We start from the raw sequence: 21206 nt of genomic DNA on the forward strand, positions 1-21206 counted from the left end.
CGCCTCCCATGGCTGGTTGCGCCTCCGCCGCCCTACCGTACGTACCCTCGAACGTTGGCCAGTCCCTCCCTCTATTCCCCCACACGTCCTGTTATTCTCCGGCGACGTCAGCCCCAACACGCACCCGCGCCCGAACCAGTTAACCCTCGTACTCCCCTTCGCCTATGACTGGACCGGCGCATCTTCAACGGCTCCTGTTCGTTCCGTCCGAGGCCTCGCCGTCGTCCTCCGCCTTGCGGCCTTGGTTCGTTCGCCGTGCGCGGTGCGCCGCACTCTTGCGTTGTCAACGTCGTCAACAACCGAGAGGAACAGGGAGATGACTGTACGTGGAGAGGATGACAGTAGGGACCCACCAGCGTCATGGCAGTACGCAAGCAAGTGCCTCTATTGTACAAGCCCAAAAATATGGTTCCTCCTAATGGTTGGACATCTGGGGCTCACGCCATTGTCAACGTAGTCAATAAACGAGAGAATTACACTACGAGCGCCTGACACCAGGGACCCAGCAAGTCGCGCAGTTTTTTTTAGGAACAAGCAGTTGTTATTTATACTAGTTTTAGCGACGGATCAGGGTAACAACGGGGCTGTGCGGGGGCTGTGGCCCGTCTAGCCAGGATTTTATTTATGTTTACCACATCATGAGCCCAGTTGTGTTTTTTTCTTGCTGAAAATGGCTAGCCCAGTTCTATTTTTTTAAAAGAAATACCCAAACAAGGCCTACTTGCTTTATCGGCCCTGCTGGGCTGCAAATCTTTCAAGACGAGGAGAGCTTTAATTCGGTTTGCCCAGAAATGGGTTGTACATTTTTAAAACACATCAAACCGGGAATTAGTTTCAATATTTTTTCATTACAAGATCTTAAATTCCATTGATTTTTATGCGTGGACAATTATTTGGATTTTATATTTATATAAATTATTTTTCAAAATAGTTTGAATGTTAATCGATATTTCTGGATTAAAAATAGTTGACCGCACCGAAATATGCAAAATTTCGTATACTTTTTAACTGTGGCCACAATATAGGGTGTGATGCTAACAAAAGAAGATGGGCTGCAAAAAAATTCTTAAGAATTAGCAAATGGGTTGTACATTATTAGTAATAATGGCAGATGGGTTGTATGCTATTTTCCACAGATTTGAGGCTGACTTGTGCGCCTACTACAGGTTGACGCGTATGCTTTCATTAAAAAAAGGTTGACGCACACGCAACGCCCTGTCAACTTAGTTAACACACGAGAGCAGTGACTGTTGGATGTCCATCCAACGGCTGTCGTGCTTCTTCAATCTCTGCTCTTCATGCTCAAGCCGCTCAAACAAGCGCCGGCGGGACTGCCTGCTCCCTCCTCCCGCGGCCGGCTATGCTGCCGCGCAGGCCTCACGGCCCCACCGTACTCCCATCGCTGGCCTAGCCATCCCTCTACTCACCCACACATGCTGTTATTCTCCGGCGATGGCAGACGAACCAGTAAACCCTCGTACTCCTCCGCGTGGGAAACAACTGCCGAGTATTCCCTGGCTCTGTGTCGTTCCCTTCCTAGGCCTCGGCGTCGTCCACCGCCCTGGTGCTCTCGAGGCGGCCTGGTCAACATGGTCAATGAACGACATCCATCGGAAGTGGACTGTACATGCAGAGGCTGACAGCTGGGTCCACGGCCGCATGCAAGGAAATGCCTCCTTATTACGCGCAAAATAATGATTCCTCCACCTAACAGCTAGGACCCACAGGAAGGGCCTCTGTATTTCGCGAAAAAAACGTTCCCCCCACTGACAGGTCGGACCCACCAGCTATATCTTCGCACGCAAGGAAGTGCCTCCTTATTACGCCCAAAAAATGAATACCCCCCTACTAGCTGGGACCCACCATCTTGTTGGGCTGACTTGTGGGCCTACTAAGTTGACAGGGACGGAGAGCTTTGTCAACTTAGTCAATACTCCAGTGACCGTATGATGTCCATCCAACGGCCATAGTGCTTCTTCAACCTCTGGTCTTCTTGCTCCAGCCGCCCAAAGCAGCGCCAGTCGTGTCGCCTGCTCCTGCCTCCCGTGGCCGGTTGTGCTACCGCGGAGGCCTCACCGCCCCCATACTACTCCCACCACTGGCCAGGCCATCCCTCCACTCACCCACATCCCCTGTTATTCTGCGGCGACGGCAGCCTCACACCGCAGTCGAACCAGTGAACGCTCGTACTCCTCTCCGCGTGGGCATCCACTGTCGTGTCTTGCACGGCTCCGTGTCGTCCCCTTCCTAGGCCTCGCCGTCGTCCACCGCCATGGTGCTCTCGGCGCGGCGTGGTCAATGACCGACTTCCATCGGAAGAGTACTATACGTGGAGAGGCTGACAGCTGGGTCCACGGCAGCCGCAAGGAAGTGCCTCCTTATTACGCGGAAAATAATTATTCCTCCACCTGACAGCGGGGACCCACCGGACGGGCCACCAGTATTTTGTGAAAAAAATCATTTCCCCCTGATTGCTGGGACCCACCGGACGGGCCACCGTATTTCGCGAAAAAAACGTTCCCCCCGCTGTCAGCTCAGACCCACCGGAAGTGCCTCCTTATTACACACAAAAAATGAGTACTCCCCCGGCTAGCTGGGACCCACCTTGCTGGGAGGCTGACTTGTGGGCCTACTAAGTTGAAGGGGATGAAGGGCTTTGTCAACTTAGTCAATATGAACGATTCTAGCTCCAGTGACCGTACGATGTCCATCCAACGGCCGTAGTGCTTCTTCAACCTCTGGTCTTCTTGCTCCAGCCGCCCAAAGTAGCGCCGGTCGTGCTGCATGCTCCTGCCTCCCGTGGCCGGCTGTGCTGCCGCAGAGGCCTCACCGCCCCCTACTATTCCCACCGCTGGCCAGGCCCTGCGGCGACGGCAGCCTCACACCGCTGCCGAACCAGTGAACCCTCGTAGTCCTCTCCGCGCGGGCTTCCACTGCCGCGTCGTCCCCTTCCTAGGCCTCGCCGTCGTCCACCGCCGTGGTGCTCTCCACGCGGCGTGGTCGACATGGTCAAGGAACGACTTCCATCGGAAGAGTACTGTACGTGGAGAGGCTGACAGCTGGGTCCACGACCACAACCCAGTTTTTTTGTGATTTGCCAAGTAAGTCGCTTTGTCAGGCCTGTTGGGCTGCAAATCTTTTAAGACGAGGAGAGCTTTAATTCGGCTGGCCGAGAAAATGGCCCATCAGTAATGAGAAATGGGTTGTACATTTTTAAAACACATCAAACCGGCAATTAGTTTCAAATATCTTTTTTTCATTTCAAGATTTTAAATTACATTAATTTTTATGCATGGAGAATTTGTTGGATTTTATATTGATATATATTTATTTTTAAAATCAGTTTGAATGTGAGTCGAAATTTCGGGATTAAAAACAGTTCCGACCGCACCGAAATATGCAAAATTTCGTATAATTTTTTAACCGTTGCCACAATATGGGTTGTAATGCTAACAAAAAGAATATGGGCTCCAAAAAAAACCTTAAGAATTGGCAAATGGGCTGTAAATTATTAGAAATAATGGCAGATGGGATGTATGCTGTTTTCCATAGATTTAAGGCTTTCCTAAAAAAAGGTTGACGCACAAGCACTGACTGTTGGATGTCCATCCAACGGCCGTCGTGCTTCTTCAATCTCTGCTCTTCATGCTCCAGTCGCTCAAACAAGCGTCGGCGGGACTGCCTGCTCCCTCCTCCTCGCGGTCGGCTGTGCTGTCGTGCAGGCCTCACCGCCCGACCGTACTCCCATCGCTGGCCTAGCCATCCCTCTACTCACGCACACATGCTATTATTCTCCGGCGACGGCAGACGAACCAGTAAACCCTCATACAGTCATACTCCCCTCCGCATGGGAAACAACTGCCGAGTCTTCCCTACCTCCGTGTCGTCCCCTTCCTAGGCCTCGCCGTCGTCCACCGCCCTGGTGCTCTCGACGCGGCCTGGTCAACGTGTCAACGACCGACATGCATCTGAAGTGGACTTTATGTGGAGTGGCCGACAGCCGGGTCCACGGCCGCACGCAAGGAAATGCCTCCTTATTACGCGCAAAATAATGATTCCTCCACCTGACATCAGGGACCCACCGAAAGGGCCTCTGTATTTCGCGAAAAAAATGTTATCGCCGCTGACAACTCGGACCCACCAGCTATATCTTCGCACGCAAGGAAGTGCCTCCTTATTACGCACAAAAAAATGAATACTCCCCGTGTTAGCTGGGACCCAATATAGTGGCAGGCTGACTTGTGGGCCTACTAAGTTGACGGGGACGGAGGGCTTTGTCAACTTAGTCAATATGCACGATTCTAGCTCCAGTGACCGTACGATGTCCATCCAACGGCCGTAGTGCTTCTTCAACCTCTGGTCTTCTTGCTCCAGCCGCCCAAACCAACGCCGGTCGTGCCTCGTGCTCCTGCCTCCCGTGGCCGGCTGCGATGCGGCGGAGGCCTCACCGCCCCCTACTACTCCCACCGCTGGCCAGGCCATCCCTCTACTCACCCACACCCCCTGTTATTCTGCGGCGACGACAGCCTCACACCGCAGCGAACCAGTGAACCCTCGTACTCCTCTACGCGTGGGCATCCACTGCCGCGTCTTCCCCGGCTCCGCGTCGTCCCCTTCCTAGGCCTCGCCGTCGTTCACCGCCCTGGTGCTCTCGGCGCGGCGTGGTCAACGTGGTCAAGGAACGGCTTCCATCGGACGTGGACTGTACGTGGAGAGGCAGACAGTTGGGTCCACGGCCGCAGCAAGGAAGTGCCTCCTTATTACGTGCAAAATAATTATTTCTCTACCTAATAGCGGGACCCACCGGACGGGCCACCGTATTTCACAAAAAAAACGTTTCCCTCTGACTGTTGGGACCCACCAGCTACATCTTCGCACGCAAGGAAGTGTCTCCGGGCAAAAAAAATGATTCACCCCCTGACTGCTGGGACCCACCAGCTACATCTTCGCAGGTAAGGAAGTGCCTGACAGTCGGGACCCACCTGGTCGAAGCGTACGTAGCATTGTCATTCTAGTCACGAACGTGTACGTACATACTGGTCGATGTAGAGGCGCGCACGTGTCGTAGTAGAGGCGCGCACGTAGCATTTACACGTACATACAGCGGCCAGGGTGCAAGGAAGAAAATACGGCCACGTATGTGTACATACGGGCGGGGTCTCGAATGCCTACTCACGCATACGTACGGCCAGGGCTCGTGTACATGGCTGGGTCGAAACGGAGAAACAGCGTCGTCGTGTTCATGGGGAGGCAACGGAATGTGTCGTGTTAATGGGGAGGCAACGGAATGCATCGTGTTAATGGGGAGGCAACGGAACGCGTGGGAGCCAACCGGCTGGGTCAGAACGGAATGCGTGGTCGTGTTCATCAGGAGGGCTTGGACAGAACAGGCGATGGAAACGTGGCCTGGCGTACCGCAAAACGGAGGAAACGACCTTGTGTTCGATCAGCCACGTTCGAAACGGGATCCTGTTCATCGGGAGGGGTCTGGCATACCGCAAAACGGAGGAAACGGACCTCCTACGGTCGAAACGGGGGTCCTGTTGATCGGGAGGGGTGTGGCATACCGCAAAACGGACGAAACGGACTTGTGTTGGAGCGCTACGGTCCAAACGGGGGTCCTGTTCATCGGGAGGGGTGTGGCGTACCGCAAAACGGGACTCCACGGGATACTGTTCATCTCCACCATCGACCCCCTCCAGCCTCCACGAGTTACTGTTCATCCACCGTCAACCTCCTCCAGCCTCCACCTGCGACTGTTCATCCACGGGCTCCTGTTCATCCAGCCTCCACCGCGCGCTACTCCATCGGCTACTATTCAACCAGCCCTCTCCACGGGCTCCTGTTCAACCACCCCTCCACGGGCTACTGTTCATTCTGCCCTCCACCGTCTACTGTTCATCCTGCCCTCCACGGGGTGGTCCTGTTTATCCAGCCCTCCACGGGGTCCTGTTCATCCAGCCCCAACCGGCTCGATCGATCGGGGTCCTGTTCATCCACCCCCACCGGGAACTGTTCATCCAACCCCCCCTCCCCCCGCAACGATCATTGTTCAACCAGAGGCAGCATCGATCGACTTCAGTTAGCAGCAGTAGCGAAGGAATCGCTCGATCAGATTCAGTTAACAGCCATCGATCGATCGCTCGGGTTCAGTAACGCGTAGCCTGCAGTGCAATCGCTCGGGTTCAGTTCGAGCCCAACGCCTCGCTCGGGTTCAGTTAGAGCCAACGCCTCGCACACACGCGCGTACGTGTACGAGAGAAACGCGCATCGCTCGGCCCCCGACCTCCCACCGTAACCGGGAACTCCCCGAAATTTTCCTCGCCCTCGCTTCTACCACGGTTTTTTCCGTCATGAACGGCCCAAAGAATGTCATGCAGCTGCGTCTCCGGCCCGCCCAGGACAAAAAGCCCATTTTTTGTCATGATTTTTTGTCATAGAAGTAGGAGCCCACCACATCTATGATGATACCGGGTTTTGTCACAATTATCGTCATAGAAGTGTCATATGTATGGCAGAAAAAAAATTCATTCGGCCCAAAATGTCACGGATGTGTCTTTTTTTTGTAGTGAAGAGTCCTCCTCCTGGCTAAATTTGGTAAGCTTGAGGACATTAATCAGATCAAACCACTGAAGCATGAGTTCATCAAACAGGTTCTTCTAAAGGTACATTTGAGCTCCTGCCCATCCCATAAAGCTGAGATGGTTCTATTCTTCTCATTAACTAGGATATACATATCCCAAAACTAGGTAGCTAGAGGGGCATTCCCATACCAGGTATCCTCCTAGAACCTTACTAGTCTAACATTGCCAACATGCCACTTGTAACCCACCCTAACAGCTTGTAAAGCCCAAAGGAAACTTTTCCAAAACTGGGAGGGGTGATAGCCATGACAACAAAGAATATTTGGGTTTCTAGTATTATACGTAGTATCAACTATCTTCCTCGACAAGGAAACTTCCCCAGCTACATATCTTGTAACCCAAGCTCCTATAAGACAAACATTCATATCTTGCAAGTTTAACACACCCATCCCACCAAACTCCTTTTCATGCAGATGGATGTCTAGTTGGCAAGATGCAACTTGTGAGCACCTTCACTATCACTCCACATGTAGTTAGCCATGTGTGAGTTGATCAACTTCAGACCTCACTTGAGAAACTTGAAAAAGGACATTAAATACAAAGGAATACTAGCAAGATTTGATCAAGGTGATTTTGCCTAAGTAGGAGAGGAGCTTACCTCTCCACCCAACAATACTTGCCAAAATCTTATCTATAAGGACTTGGAGATCCTCCCTACTTAATTTCTCAAAATGGAGTGGGATCCCTAAACATTTAATGGGGAAATCCCCAACTACACACTAAAAGATATCTACAAATTCTTTCAATTCCCCAACTTCCACATTAATTGGAACCAATGCACTCTTGTGGTAGTTAATCCTCATACCAGAGACTTGTTCAAAACAAGTCAGAATCCACTTTAGGTTAGTGCTATTCTACTGTTTTTCTCAAGGAACAACAATGTGTCATCAACACATTGCAAACACATCACTCCACCAGGAACTAACTTAGGGGAGAGCCCTTGAACCAGCCCAACATGAGAACCTTTAACTAGCATCCTAGGTAAAACATCCACCACCATCTTGAAAAGTAGAGGGGCTACAGGGTCCCCTTGCCTCAATCCTTTTCCAGTGAGGAAGAAATCACTCTCCTCACCATTTAGCTTAACTCCGACAAAGCCACCCTGTGTGATATTTCTAATCCATCCTATCCACTTGGACCCAAACCCTCTAATAGCTAGGAACTCATATATGAAATCTAGATTAACCTTATCATAAGCTTTCTAATAATCAATCTTAAAGACAAGCCCCTGTCTGCCAGAGGAATGCACAACATGTACAATCTCATGGGTAGTTACAACACTCTCTAGTATAAATCTACCCCTTACAAAGGCACACTGGAAGCCTGAAATCAGTCTCCCCATGATTACAGCCAACCTGTTAGTCAATACTTTTTGTGAAAATCTTAAAGCAACAATTAAGCAAACTAATAGGCCTAAACTTATTTATTGTTTTTTGCTTCATTCTCTTTGGGGATCAAGGTAATCATAGCAAAGTTAAGTCTAAACAAACCAAGATCACCCTCAAACTAGGCATTAAACATTCTAATCAAATCTCCCTTCACCACATCCCGAAAAACTTGATAAAACATAAAAGGGAGCCCATCAGGCCCAGGTGCCCCATCAGAGTAAGATCCACAAACAACAACTATAATCTCTTCTTCAGAAAAGGAAGCTTCTAGTTTTGTATTTTACTCTATGGTCACCATTTCAAAGGCATTATAGAAGTCCTCTTGGAGATTTATGTTTGGTCTAGGTTCCCAACTAAACAACTTATGTTAGTAATCTATTGCTATTTTCTGCATCCCTTTATTATCACTAAGTGGACCATCATCACCTTCCAGAACATGAATAACTTTTTCCCTCATTTGGTTAGCCATAGCGTGAAAATAAACTTTGTTCCTATCCCCTTCCAAGATGTCTCTATCTTTAGATCTTTGCCTAGCTTTAATTTCCTCTACCTTCTAGACCTCATGTAACTCTTTAAGGATGTCATCCATCCTTATTCTATCACTATCAGATAAGTCTCCACTCTCAGCTTTCACGTCTAAGCTATCATACTCAGCCATAGCTCTTTCTTATCTCTTCTAAGGGCTACTCCAGCCTCTGGCTAGTTTTTGAAATGTCCTCACCTTGTGCTGCCAGATATCCACAGGGTTACTGCTATTACACCTGCTAGTCCAGGCTTTTACTACTAAATCTTTAAAATCAGGCCTGATAATCCAGCATTTCTTAAATTTAAAACTGCTACTTTTTGACCTGTGGTCAACACCAGAGTCCCACACCACAGGAGTGTGATTACTCCCCACATAGGCAGCACCCTAGCACTTGCCAAAGGAGCATCTACAACCATAACCCTCAATTCCCCATAAATATGCCACTACCGCTATCTTGACCATGTACCGCTGCCGATGTCAAGGGGTAGGGCAAGGCTAAGCGGTGAATCTTCTCATGTCCGAGTTAAATTTATTTTTAGTACAGTTTTAGTAGAATACGGTGATGAATTGTGGTCCCTTTTGGTTGTCCGATGCAATATGCTGAAATTTTAACGTATGCTTTGTATGGATTTGTTTTTACGTGATCAACATTGCATGAATTTGCATGGATATGGGGGTAAGAAATGAGGGGATGGTTGTAAACAACGAACATAAGAGGGGTGAACTCAAATTGTCTGTGGACATAGAAAGGGCTAAATTAGGCAAATGTGGTTGTAAATGCCCTTATCGTTTTTTCATAGTGTGTCTTATCAGAAAGTATTCCAAGCCTCCAACCCAAGAGGACCGAACTGTTTTGGATGATAAACTAATCTTGACGTAGTTATTTTACGAGGATCTTTACAGCATATGGAGTACGGTAGCACCATTTATATGTGTTGCGCTGCCATTACACTCTTGAGATGAGGCTGCTACTTTATTCTCTGACCCTTGTCATCAAGAAGACCAAGGCCAGGCAAAGCAATCCCAAGAACCCCCCCCCCCCCCCCCCCCCCCCCCCGGATCATGTTCTTTCCCATCATTTCAGTAAAATCGACCCTGCAGGCGCATGTTTTATGCATGCTGAATGACCAGGCAACGCTGAGCAATCAGTCAAGTTCTGAATTATGCAACTGCACATCGCGCTGCACGGGACAGGATTGCCAACATTCTCCTCAACTCAAGTAACCTGGCAATCTAACATGTGTACAGGTTTCAGTCCGATGCATCAGCCACGGCCAGAAACGAAGGCACTGAAAACGGCGTGCCACTGCGGTCCAGCAGATACAACATGCTTGTTCATCAGCACGGAGGGAGAAACCTAATGCTCCCCAGTCGCTATGACACACTAGTAGTAGAAAGGAGCAACCCAATCCCAGCCCGAAGATACTACACTATTACTAGCCTAGCTTCTGGGTGATGACCCCCTGGATGGAGCCGACGAGCGCGAAGGCGCTGACGAGCAGGCAGACGGTGCTGAAGCCCTGGAGGACGAGCCACCGGGTGGACCAGCGGGGCACCTTCCGCTGGATGAAGTACATCTCCACGGGGAAGTAGATGGCCAGCGGCCAGAAGTTGAGCGCGCCCAGCAGCGCCAGGATCTCGTTGAAGTAGGGGAAGAAGATGGCCACGGCCGTCGTGCTCGCCACGTACGCCGTCCGGAAGCACACCCGCAGCAGGTTCACCCTGTAGGCCGGCAGCAGCGGCACCTTCACCGTGTGGAAGTCGTTCACGAACCCGCTCCCCGGGTACCGCTCCGCGAAGTGCCTGTCCGCGAACTGGTAGATCGGCTGGCTGTACACCTGCTCACATTTTGTTTTGCTTCGTATCAGTTCAGAGCTCTGCATTCTGTAATAAAATCGCTCTGCAGAGTTTCAGGGTTTTTGACTTTTGGGCAGTAGTACCTGGTAGCCGCCGAGCAGGTGGAGGATGATGCAGGCGTTGGCGAAGTCGATGAGCCAGTAGGGCTCGTAGAAGCCGAAGCCGGTGAGGAGGTTCCCCGGCGCGTCGTTCCCGAAGGCGGCGTAGCCGAAGCAGCCGCAGCAGAGGTAGAAGAAGGTGGTGACCAGGATGGAGATGATGGACGCCTTCTTCATCGTCTTGTTCTCGGCCGGTGGCGACTTGAGGGTGTCCTACAGTGTGTATTGGCACATGCACGAGCGAAACAAAACAACGTGTCATCCTGCTCAGTGGTTTACTGACAGTACTACCAAATACAGTAAGTAATTCTGAAAAGACGGATGATACTAGGAGTATTACCTGAATTTCTAGGAGGATCAAGGAGTACGGGTACGCGAACGCAATGTCGCCGATGGCCTGTGAGACGCGCCATACCTTGGCGACAGGGGTTTTCATTGGGACGCCCGTTATGCTCCCTTTGATGACGCCGTTAGCTGAAGAACAAGCGTGTCAATTTTGTGTCATTTTTCAACGTTTATACTGAGATCATCGACTAAGTAATCTGACTGGCTGTCCGGGTCTGGGAGATAAGCAGGGCGTAGTACTTACAGATGGTGCTGGCGAGGCCAAGGCCGAGGCCGATGAAGGCGTAGGAGAAAGACATGACCGCGGCGACGACGGAGAGCCACGCCATGTCGTGGAAGTCCGGGATGGAGGAGAGGAGGAGCTGCACCCCGCCGAACATGAGCATGTAGTAGCTGCCGTCGAAGCTGCAGGGCGCGTCGTGCCCGTGCGCGTGGTAGCAGTTGGCCTTCAGGATCGCCCTGCAGCATGCAAAACAATCGATCTGAGTTATGTATCTCTGCAAATCGAGCAGCAGCACGTACTAAACTACTAATAGCACAAAGGGAAGGCAAAATGATTCTAGTAATCCAATTAATCCACTTGATTCTTGCTTGCTCAACCGACGCTGCGATGCAACTGGTGATGACCGGCGAGGCGGCGGCTACCTGATGCTAGTGGCGGTGGTGAAGGTGTACGCGACGCTGCAGCCGTACAGGCTCAGGTACTGCAGCGAGCCGCAAGCCCAGGTCTGCTTCTTGCCTGAGCACGTTGCCAGAGTGATGCACCGATCAAATCACAGTACCACAGCACGGGCGAGCAGTAGCACATGCACATACAAGCTGAATAGCTTTGCATGCTTGAGTATATGTAGGTTGCTAAAGGATAGTACCGAGGTAGACGCGGACGGCGTCCATGTAAGAGCGGTTCCTGGGCCCCTTCTCGGCGTCCTGGCAGCGGTAGCAGTCGGAGAGGAGGGAGGCGGAGACGTAGGTGACGACGGCGAAGCACAGCATGCACGCCGGCCCGGCCACCCACCCCAGCTGCGCCACGCCCCAGGCCAGCGACAGCACCCCGGACCCGATCACCGCCGTGATGATGTGCGCCGCGCACGTCCACTCGGTCCCTGCAGCAGCACGGCACGGCACGGCAGGACACGCCGGTCGCCGGGCCGGCGGCGGCAGCAGCAGCAGCGTAAGCAAACGAAGAAGCAACCGCGCATCGCGTGTTAGGACTTAGGAGGAGGTGCGTGGCGCCATGCATACCGGTCCGGGGCGGGCTCCCGTCGTCGTCGCACCGGCCGTCGACCACCTGGAGGGAGTGCTGCACCGCCATTGCCCCGGCACCGCGCAGAGGCTCGCCCTAAGCCAAGCTTCGCGCCGCTTCCACGGGAAGAGACTGGAAGAATTAATGGGGTTCAGCCAAGAACCGCGGAGCTATACGGCGGCACACGACCGGAGCGATCGAGCACGTAGCGACTGTGGGTGCGTGGGTCCCGCGGGGACGTAGCGGGTAGGTTGCCCCTTTCTCAATCGGTTTTGACTGTCAGCTGGTTCGTGGCGAGCGGGTGGAGAAGGAGCTAGCGGAGACGAGACGAGAGTGAGACAGGCATCGCCATGCCGGTGAACCTCCGCGGACCAGTGCGTGCGTGAATCTTTGGTGCCGTCGCCGTCGCGATTCTGTCCGCTTCTTTTGGACGCGGATCCCGTAACTTTTTCCCTTGCCCGAATTAGTGAAGCTGGACCGCCGGAGATACGCAGGCCAGCTTGGGCGAGTGTCTGTGAATCTGGTGAGAGTATCTTCTCTATCGACCGAAATGTGACGGAAATGTGGATGCGGATATGATGAATCAAGGATCGCGGGATAAATTCCGGTGGATTCGGACCGGCGTAGTGATGGCATTTGGATCTGAAGATAATCAGGGGCTATGTTTAGCATGTGGGCTGCCAATGCACATGCATGCAGCCGGTTGGTCCATTGAACTGCACCTAGAGGTAGGGCCGTAAGGGTTAGGACTTAGGACCATACTAGTACAACATAGAAGGACGTTTCCGCGTGGGATGCTATGCTCGAGATTTGGCAGCAAATGACTGCCCATGCCCATCCCACAATCGTTTATGATCTTGTCTCCAATCTTTATAGGCAATGTGTCGATAATTATGCATGACCATGAAAATGCCACGGTGCTGTGTAAATGTTGAAGAAGGCTTAAGAAAAAATGGCTAAAGAGGCAATATAAATTGACACATGAGAGTATAAGTGATTGACAATAAATTTTCCGTGTCTGCCAAATGCTAGGCCTGACCGTCACTTTTTTCACAAAGCGCGAGGCCAAGGCCCTGTTTGGTTCAGATTTTATCGACGGATTCCGCTGCCGCGCGGCAAAATCTGAACCAAAGGACGAACCTAGTAGAATCCGATTCCAGAAATCCGCTGCCAAAATATGTACCAAAAGCAGAAGCAGCCCAGGACGTGCTTTCCAAAATTTGATTCCGCTGCGGGTCAAAATCTGAAAAAGTTATATCAGCTGGTTTGCCAAATGACCTACATCTTTTCACATCAGATTTTCCACAGTTGTTTTTCCACAGCAGATTTTTCACATCTGCTTTTAGAAATCCACAGCCGAACCAAACAGGGGCCTAAAGGTGAGGACAGCATGAGGAGCGCCGGCGCCAACGAGGCCGAGCTGTGCACGGGTGGGAGTTGGCAGGAGCGAGTCAAAAACTTGACATGTGCGTGCGCGTGTGTGTATGGGTGGGGGAGAGGGGGGTGGCCGGGGGCGACAGCTAGCACGACGTTGGGGGGAGGGCGGGACGATGTGGCGACGCGCGGCATCGCCCGCCGACCAAGGGGGCGGAGGCCAACGGGTGAACAAGAGGAGGAATAATATCAGTTTAAGAACGAAGAGTGCCTGATCTATTTCCAGCCGTTGAATCAAGACCTAGTGGTCCTCACAAAAGTGGCCGCTGCAAAAAACGTTTTCAGGTACTATCTCCATTTCAAATTACTCGTCGCAGAAATGGATGTATCTCCATTTCTCGGGCAAGTAATTTGGAATGGAGGGAGTACCTAGCATATGGTAGTCCCTTAATTTTACGTATCTTACCCCAAAAAGAAAGCAAAGCCTCTCGACTTGATGCACCTAACCAATTTTTATTGAGAATATACTTAGATATCAATACCGAACAACTTTACCAAATTGGTACCATTTCCATGGTCACTCGCTCGCAAGCGCCATACCCAGGAACGTGCTAGTGGTCAGTTGGTCACGAGGAGGCGTCACCCTTGGCCTGATCTGATAGAGTCCGGGTATTTGGACTTGCGGGGAGCCTACCGCCGCTGCTAGTGCAAGCTTGCAGATAGATATAGGAGTACATGCTGGGGTAGTACAGTAGCTTTCTCTCAACTTCTCTGTTGACTTGACGGTCCAATTGTAGTCGCTCGAGAAAACGACACTTCCGGCCGAATTGGGCACGACATTCTCGCGCATGCTAAGCACCAGATAGATCGTGACAACCCGGAGACGACGAGTTGGCAATGGCATCCAGGGAGAACGGCCAGCACGCCAGTGCGGGGAGGGAACACTGATGTGTACGTTGTTTTCACAGTCATGGGGCAAGCATGCGCCCATTAGACATCGTAGAGCATTTTTTTTATTTTTAGGCAAATTGGAAATTAGAAATTGTAGAGCAGACATTTGGAAACGGGCTAGGCTCCTACCGGCCCAATCTATGGTCTACGAAGTGTCTCGAGGCCACTTTGGGCCTGGAGATCCATCCAAGCTTTAGTAACAAGTTGGATGTCCTGTTTTTCTAGGAGTATTACAAAAAAACTGGGATGGCCCGAGGGTCAAACTGCGTGGATGGGCCGGGAAAAGAACAGCACCGGGCTTTGTGGGGAGCCTGGTAGGCCGACGGGTCGGTTAGATAAAAATCAAGGCATAAGCCGAACACTCAGTACAGCCACTCGTATAAAAAAAGAAAGAAGGGTGGTTTCGCAGCAACGAGCGACATGAAATGAGAAGAAAAGTAGTGTACCTGAAGCTGATGGAAGCGGTGATGGTGTAGGCAATGCCGTAGCCGAACAAGGCTGTTTGCTGCAAAAACTGGCAGACCCACGCGCTGTTGCTACCTGGCAAATAATACAGTATGATTTTTTTTTCTTCCAGAAATGACCAGCCATTATTTTATTTTATTTTTTTGCGGGTCAATGACCAGCCATTAGGAACTAAACTTTTTACGCTAGGAGTAATAATATACAAATTCACAAACAAAAAGAGTAATAATATACAAAAGATCATAATGAAAGCGGAAACAGGGTTGCTAGTAGGTTCCGACTTCCAACAATGTTTTTATTTTTTGAAACAATGCAAAAAGCTTGACACTTTCATTGAATAAGAAGATTTTTAGAGGTATTGGCCAAAGGCCGAAATACAAGACATCACTCTCAGTCTCGCACGGTATTACATTACACAAATATTTAACCCCGGCGAGGCACCACAAAGATGCTTCCTTTTTAATTCTAGCAACTATGACACCCATCATCAGAATCATGGTGTTGCGGAAGGCATTCGCATTTTGCTCCTTCTAGATTTTCCATTAGATAAGCAACATAAGGGCATCTCCAACGCTGGCTCGCAAATTTGCTCCAGCATCTGTTCGCGGATAAGGGAGGACCGGTCCGCAGACACTAATGCCGGATGCCAACATTCAACGTTGTCCGCATACATTTCAATAACCTTTTGACCTAACCAGACGACATTCGTGCAAACATGACAGATTTTATATAAACTAGACGACATTCATGCGAACACGACGAATTTTCATCATTACATTTTGAATATCTAGAAATAAAAGAAAAACGTACCGACCTGAACCTATCCTACGGCGGCCTCCGGTGTCCCAGCACGTGTTGTTCCCTTCCTGGGACCGCGTCCTCCATCCTCGTCTCCATGAGCACCGGAGATAGCGGTGGACTAACGAGCAGCTCGGCTCGTTAAGCTCGTACTGGTTAAGCTCGCGCTCGTTAAGGCTCGGCTCGTTAAGCTCGTTAAGATTAACGAGCAGAAAACTCTGCTCAGCTCGGCTCGTTTGAAACTCATTAAGCTCATGAGCGCTCGCGAGCGCTTGTTAACAGATTATAATGTGTTACCATATACATGTTAAATGTCTAGGTATGGTTTGCAAGATGAAATATGGTGACTATAAAAAGAAATGAAGTAGTTTGTTGCCTCATATGTCGATTAGATAAATAGATGGGTTGAGGAGTTACAAAAAGTTTGTCACGTAAGATAAAAATATGTATTGTGTTGTTACAAACGAGCTTAACGAGCTACTCGTGAAACTCGTTAGCTCACTCGTTAAACTCGTTAAGATTAACGAGCTAAAATCAATGATTGACTCTGTTCATTAAAAAGCGAGCTACGAGCTTAACGAGCCGAACTATCGAGCGCTCATTAAGCTCGCGAGCTACGAGCTTTTGGTCCAGCCCTAACCGGAGATAAGACAGATGAAATGAAGCTGCGGTCTCCAACAAGGAAGAGTAGACCATGAGAGACGGACCGACCCATATGGGACACAAGGCCCTGCCACCTCCTATGCCCTACTCATCCTCGAAGGAGTCCGTGCCTTGTTCGCTACTAGTGGACGTGAGGTCCACGATGAAAATGGTGGCGCCGATGCTCTCGTCGTCCCACCGGCCCGCCCGAAAGTTCGTCGGTGGCGCGTAGGAGGCGCAACTTGCGTTTTCTTGTCCGTGATCGCCTGCAGCTGCGCCCCTGCGATGACCTGCTCCGGGCGAGTGGCGGCAGGCGACCTCGTATATCGCACGTTGCTTGCAACGAAGTTGGGGTTCGTCACAGCCTCCTAGCTCACGCGCTCGCCGTCAATTTGACACCCTTCCCACCAGCCGGGGCTGCTCTAGGAGGAACATGTTATACCGTTGTTCCTCCCACGCCTACCAGAATGCCAACATAGGCGCTGGCTCGGCCTGCTCTTCCGCACTGGCGGCATTGAAGTGCGCATGCGCCTGCTCCATGGTAAAGCCGACATGCACATGCGCGGGATACGGTGCAGTGTTATGAGAGCCCGTCTCCATCGTGGTGTTGTCCTCGTCGTCGGAGACCTCGGGTGAGCTGGCCGGCATGCCAGCCTCGACCCGCCTGGCACGACGGCTCTAGCAAGTGGCCAGCGTGCTTCATTCCGTTGAAAGGCTCTCCCACAGAGCGTTGCCGCCTGCAGTCATGACGAATGTGGTGCAAGGAAGAAGGACGTGGAGCGGTGCATCAATGCATGATACCGAAGTGGGTTTCTCGACTGACGAGCCTGCTTCATGGCGGCATACGGACAAACGGGGCATTGAACGGGCATGGTAGATATATGTCCTGTCCCGTTCAGTAACGCGTTTCCAGCATTGAACAAACATAGACACCAGGGACGCACCCTCGGCCGGTGTGCGGCTTCAATGCTGGAGCCAGTGAGAGGTCTAGTCCGCTCTGGGCCAACTTCAATGTGGAGCGGCCGCTCTGCAGAGGCATGAAAGCGGGTAGCTAGCGACGGGTGGGAATGTGCGCGCGCGAGGGAGGATGGTTTTGGATGGGTCAGGATGGTCAGAAGCGGGTATGGCTACAGTTCGGACGGCCGTGAAGCCCCTTAGTTTGTCTCCGATTTGTGAAAAAGTTTTGTCCGAACGATTTGAAGGCTAGCGTTGGAGATGCCTCAATAAAAGACACACGCCCTTCAAAGTTGTGACATCATGAACATCGCTGCTCCACCATTGCTTCACGGAAACCATACCTCCCCACTCTGTTGGGTGTACATCGTGCAAGCCAAGCTAGGCTTTAATCATGCCCCCAAACTCTCACGGTGTAGCCACGTTGAAAAAGAAGGTGGGCCGCCGACTTTTGGACCCGCTTGCCCCAAACTTCCAACAATGTTGGCATATCCGTATCGCTTCATTATGGACGAAGCACGTTTGGTCCACCCCCAAAAAAAAAAAAGAAGCACGTTTGGTCCGGCGGAAGAATCCACAGGGGTTACGGATTAGGGTCACAAATCAAACAGCCGCGCCACGCCCACGCGGCAGCTGCACATTGGCTGTAACTTGTAAGACTTGTCTCATGCCTTGCCGAGCTCAAACGGACCACCACCCCCTTCCCGTTGTTGCTTGACAGTCCCGCTAGCCATAGCCAGCTGTCCTGCTCTGCAGTCCCAAACACGAACCCGTGCACTGCGACCAGTTATATTAAAGAAATTAGTGGTCTCTAATCAGCGGGGCAGTTTGATTAGGAACGTGCCCCCAAGCCGTTTGCGCGCCCTTTTGACGAGCTCCACAGAATGCCTGGTCCAGCCGCGAGATTCACGAGCCTTCTTCGATCGATCTCTTGCTCCAGTGGTGCTCGTCTCCGCTCCTGTGTCTCTCAGAGTTTGTGTTTCCTTCGCTCCGGTTACACACCAGAAGCAATAATGTGATGAAGATTGCAAGGTACAGAAGCACCATGGGCGACAGAGACATCAATGGAAAGAATAGGTAAGGAAGACAAGAAGAACAGAGACGTGACTTCATAATTTGCCCCCCCCCCCCCTTGTGTAACACATGTAGCTTTGTTTAATACGCTAAAAAAAGACACTGTATCTTTGTTTAACAACTTGATGCCCAATGTGTGGCTATGTTGTCTCTGTCAGACTGTCACTCAATCGCGGCGAACAGTGAACGGATACAGCTACACGCTCATTAACTATAATATCATCTTGTCTGAAGATTTGGATTAGGAACAGTTGGACAGAAAAGATGCCAAGAAACGGAAAAGGACGGGCGGGACGTGGATTGCGTACCTAAGTTGCGCTCGACGGCGTGCGCGTAGGTGCGGTTGCGGTGCGGGCCGTGCTCCGGGTCCGGCGACCGGTAGCAGTCGGCGAAGATGGTGGACTGCAGCGCCGTCACGGAGGCGAACACCACCATCATGCCCGGCCCGGCCACCCACCCCAGCTGCGCCATGCTCCACGCCAGCGACAGCACCCCGGACCCGATCACCGCCGTGATCACGTGCGCCGACGCCGTCCATTCGTTCCCTGCGTTCCAATCCAATGGCGGGGTCAGCAAACATCGACGACCAAACGCAACGAGAGACAAGGATCCAAAGAAACCGATCGATGGATGGATCGACGGGGATGAGGTTCGGTCCGGGCGGGGCGCTCACCGTTCCTGACGATGTTGAGATGGCGCTTCGGCCCGTCGGAGGAGATGAGAGGGGCCGTGGCGTCGCCTCCCCCTTCGCCGAACGCCATCGTCGGAGGAATTCCGCTCCCTTCCCTTCCCGGCCGGCCGGCGGAGAGCACGGATGGGGAATCGTATCACGGAGCCTCGCTGAACTGATTGGAAAACTTCTTGGCAAATGGTGGCTCGATCGGTCAGCTGTTATTTGAGGAGGCACTGATGCGTCGGTGGATCGAGAGGACGAGGAAAGAGACCTATTGTACTAACGGGAATCGCATGCGTGAGAGGCTCTGCTGTGACTGGCTCCTCGAGTGTTCGCCGCGTGTAGGCCTCCACACCGGTGTGGTGAGGTGCTGCTACTTGGCGCCGCTTGATTGCACTGTGGTCAATTCACACGGAGGTACAGCGGGGCACTCCGTAATTGCAGCGAATCTTTCGGGGCCACAGATTGTATGCGGAAACCAAATTTGGTTTTGAGAATGTTACTATGTGCAATCATTGCAGCATGCATGTTTTGTTCTTCGAACAATCGAGTATTCTGGATCTCTCCCGAACAAACCAGATTTACCTGGGCAGGGGTAAACTGTTTGGCATTTTGTGAAGTACACTAGACTTAGCTCCCCTAGAATGGACACGGTATCCGTCCGCATGCATGCTCGGACGTATCCACAAGAGGGCGGACATACAACCGTGTACCTCAAATCGTCCGGACACTTTTCAAATGGAATTTAAACAAACCGCATGATTTTCATGAAAGTCCGATGATTTTCATTTAAACATCCCATATTCCTGACGTTTCTGACATATTTTATTAAACAAAAGCAGACATTGACATTTTTTTTGAAAGCGTACACCCGTAGGTATACGCGCTACTTGTATTTATACATCAAGGACAAGGAAGTCAGTACATGAACTCGTACAAATACAAACATACATAAAGGATACAAACAGTGCGGCTGCCACCACCAAACTGCAGCAGAGTTGGTCCATCGCCTTCTCCGTACAAGCCGAAGATGCTCAATGCCAGTGTCTTCCGCCGTCGAAACTGCTGTAGAAAACCACCGACGACGTGGAGCATGAAACCCAGAGCCGATGAAGCCCCTCGCCCTCTGGCTTTACTAAGCCGCAATAGCCTCTCAGCCTAAAGACCAGGATGAAATTTGGTAAGGATCCGGCGGCCGGAGGCAACCTCTCTCCATGAGGCGCTCTTCGAGCTGGCATCGGCTCGGATATAGGGATTTGACCACTCTGCCCACACCGAGACGGCCAGATCCACGCGCCACTACCCCGTACCGATGCATGGCGGCTGTCGTGGACTTAACACGGCAGATGCCCTAGCAAAAGGATTTAGGTGTGGAGCCATCGCAACTAGGTTAGGTTGAAGGGGTTAAACGGGAAAAAGGACACAGAGAGTTTACCCAGGTTAGGCCCCTCTCAACGAGGTAAAAGCCTACTCCTGCTTTAGGTTGTATTGCTTGGGTTTCGATTACCATGGAGCGAATACGCTTGACCTAGTTCTCGTTCAATTGTTTCTTGAGTTAACCCGCCGTCGGGTCACCCCTTTATATACAGGTTGATGCCCGGTGGCTTACAGAGTTCCGGCCGGCTCATACACAATGTGTCCAACTCGGTAACTAACTAAGCTTGCCTTACAGTACAAGTTAAACATATGGCGGCTCACATCCATGGGCCTCAAGTCGTCCCCGGGTCTTGGGCCTTCAATAAGTTTGCTCTATGAACCGCCATCTTCATCTCTTCTTGGGCCTCGTTATTTTAAGCCGCCAGTGAAATGACCTGCCCCCCTGGGCGGGTCATACCTAGTAGTTATATCCCCAACATTAGGCCCCAGGTTGATTTGAACTTGTTCACATCAATCTTCAGCACTTGACTTAACAGAATTTTCCATCGCTAATCCCTTTCCAATTCATTATAACCCGCCTTGATGTCACATCTCAGAATTATGTTAACCACCATGACATCATCTTGCATTAACTTCACACGAAGCCCAGAACATCTCAACATATCTTTATCTTTAATGGATCTCCCGAAAATCGAGGCGTCCGCGTAGCCACATAATCATTTTTTCAGCCTCCTCGATTCCTGCGCATGCCATTTATCCATCTCCTTATAAATAGGGACAGGGGTCCTTTTCACTTT

General features: G+C 51.2%; 1 protein-coding gene across 3 annotated transcripts; it reads right to left on the reverse strand.

Moving 5' to 3' along the window:
• Positions 1 to 9751: 9751 nt before the first annotated feature.
• LOC125538683 (putative amino acid permease 7) lies at positions 9752 to 19411 on the reverse strand. Of its 3 annotated transcripts, XM_048701952.2 has the most exons (8): positions 14873 to 14945; positions 12101 to 12233; positions 11728 to 11961; positions 11504 to 11597; positions 11103 to 11317; positions 10854 to 10987; positions 10499 to 10726; positions 9752 to 10396 (listed from the first exon to the last, which is right to left on the reverse strand). In XM_048701952.2, the coding sequence occupies exons 2-8, from the start codon at positions 12168 to 12170 to the stop codon at positions 9995 to 9997; spliced, it is 1377 nt and encodes a 458-aa protein (XP_048557909.1). In that variant the 5' UTR covers positions 12171 to 12233; positions 14873 to 14945; the 3' UTR covers positions 9752 to 9994. The 3 variants fall into 3 exon arrangements, with proteins under 3 accessions (XP_048557909.1, XP_048557908.1, XP_087400474.1); XM_048701951.2 differs by lacking the exons at positions 11504 to 11597; positions 11728 to 11961; positions 12101 to 12233 and adding exons at positions 18668 to 18904; positions 19033 to 19409 and having other exon boundaries at positions 14873 to 14966; XM_087544348.1 differs by lacking the exons at positions 11504 to 11597; positions 11728 to 11961; positions 12101 to 12233; positions 14873 to 14945 and adding exons at positions 18668 to 18904; positions 19033 to 19411.
• Positions 19412 to 21206: the final 1795 nt, after the last annotated feature.

This window comes from Triticum urartu, chromosome 2A, assembly GCF_056163025.1.
Source record: "Triticum urartu cultivar PI428250 chromosome 2A, HENAU_Tu73, whole genome shotgun sequence".
In the NCBI taxonomy this organism is placed as follows: domain Eukaryota; kingdom Viridiplantae; phylum Streptophyta; class Magnoliopsida; order Poales; family Poaceae; genus Triticum; species Triticum urartu.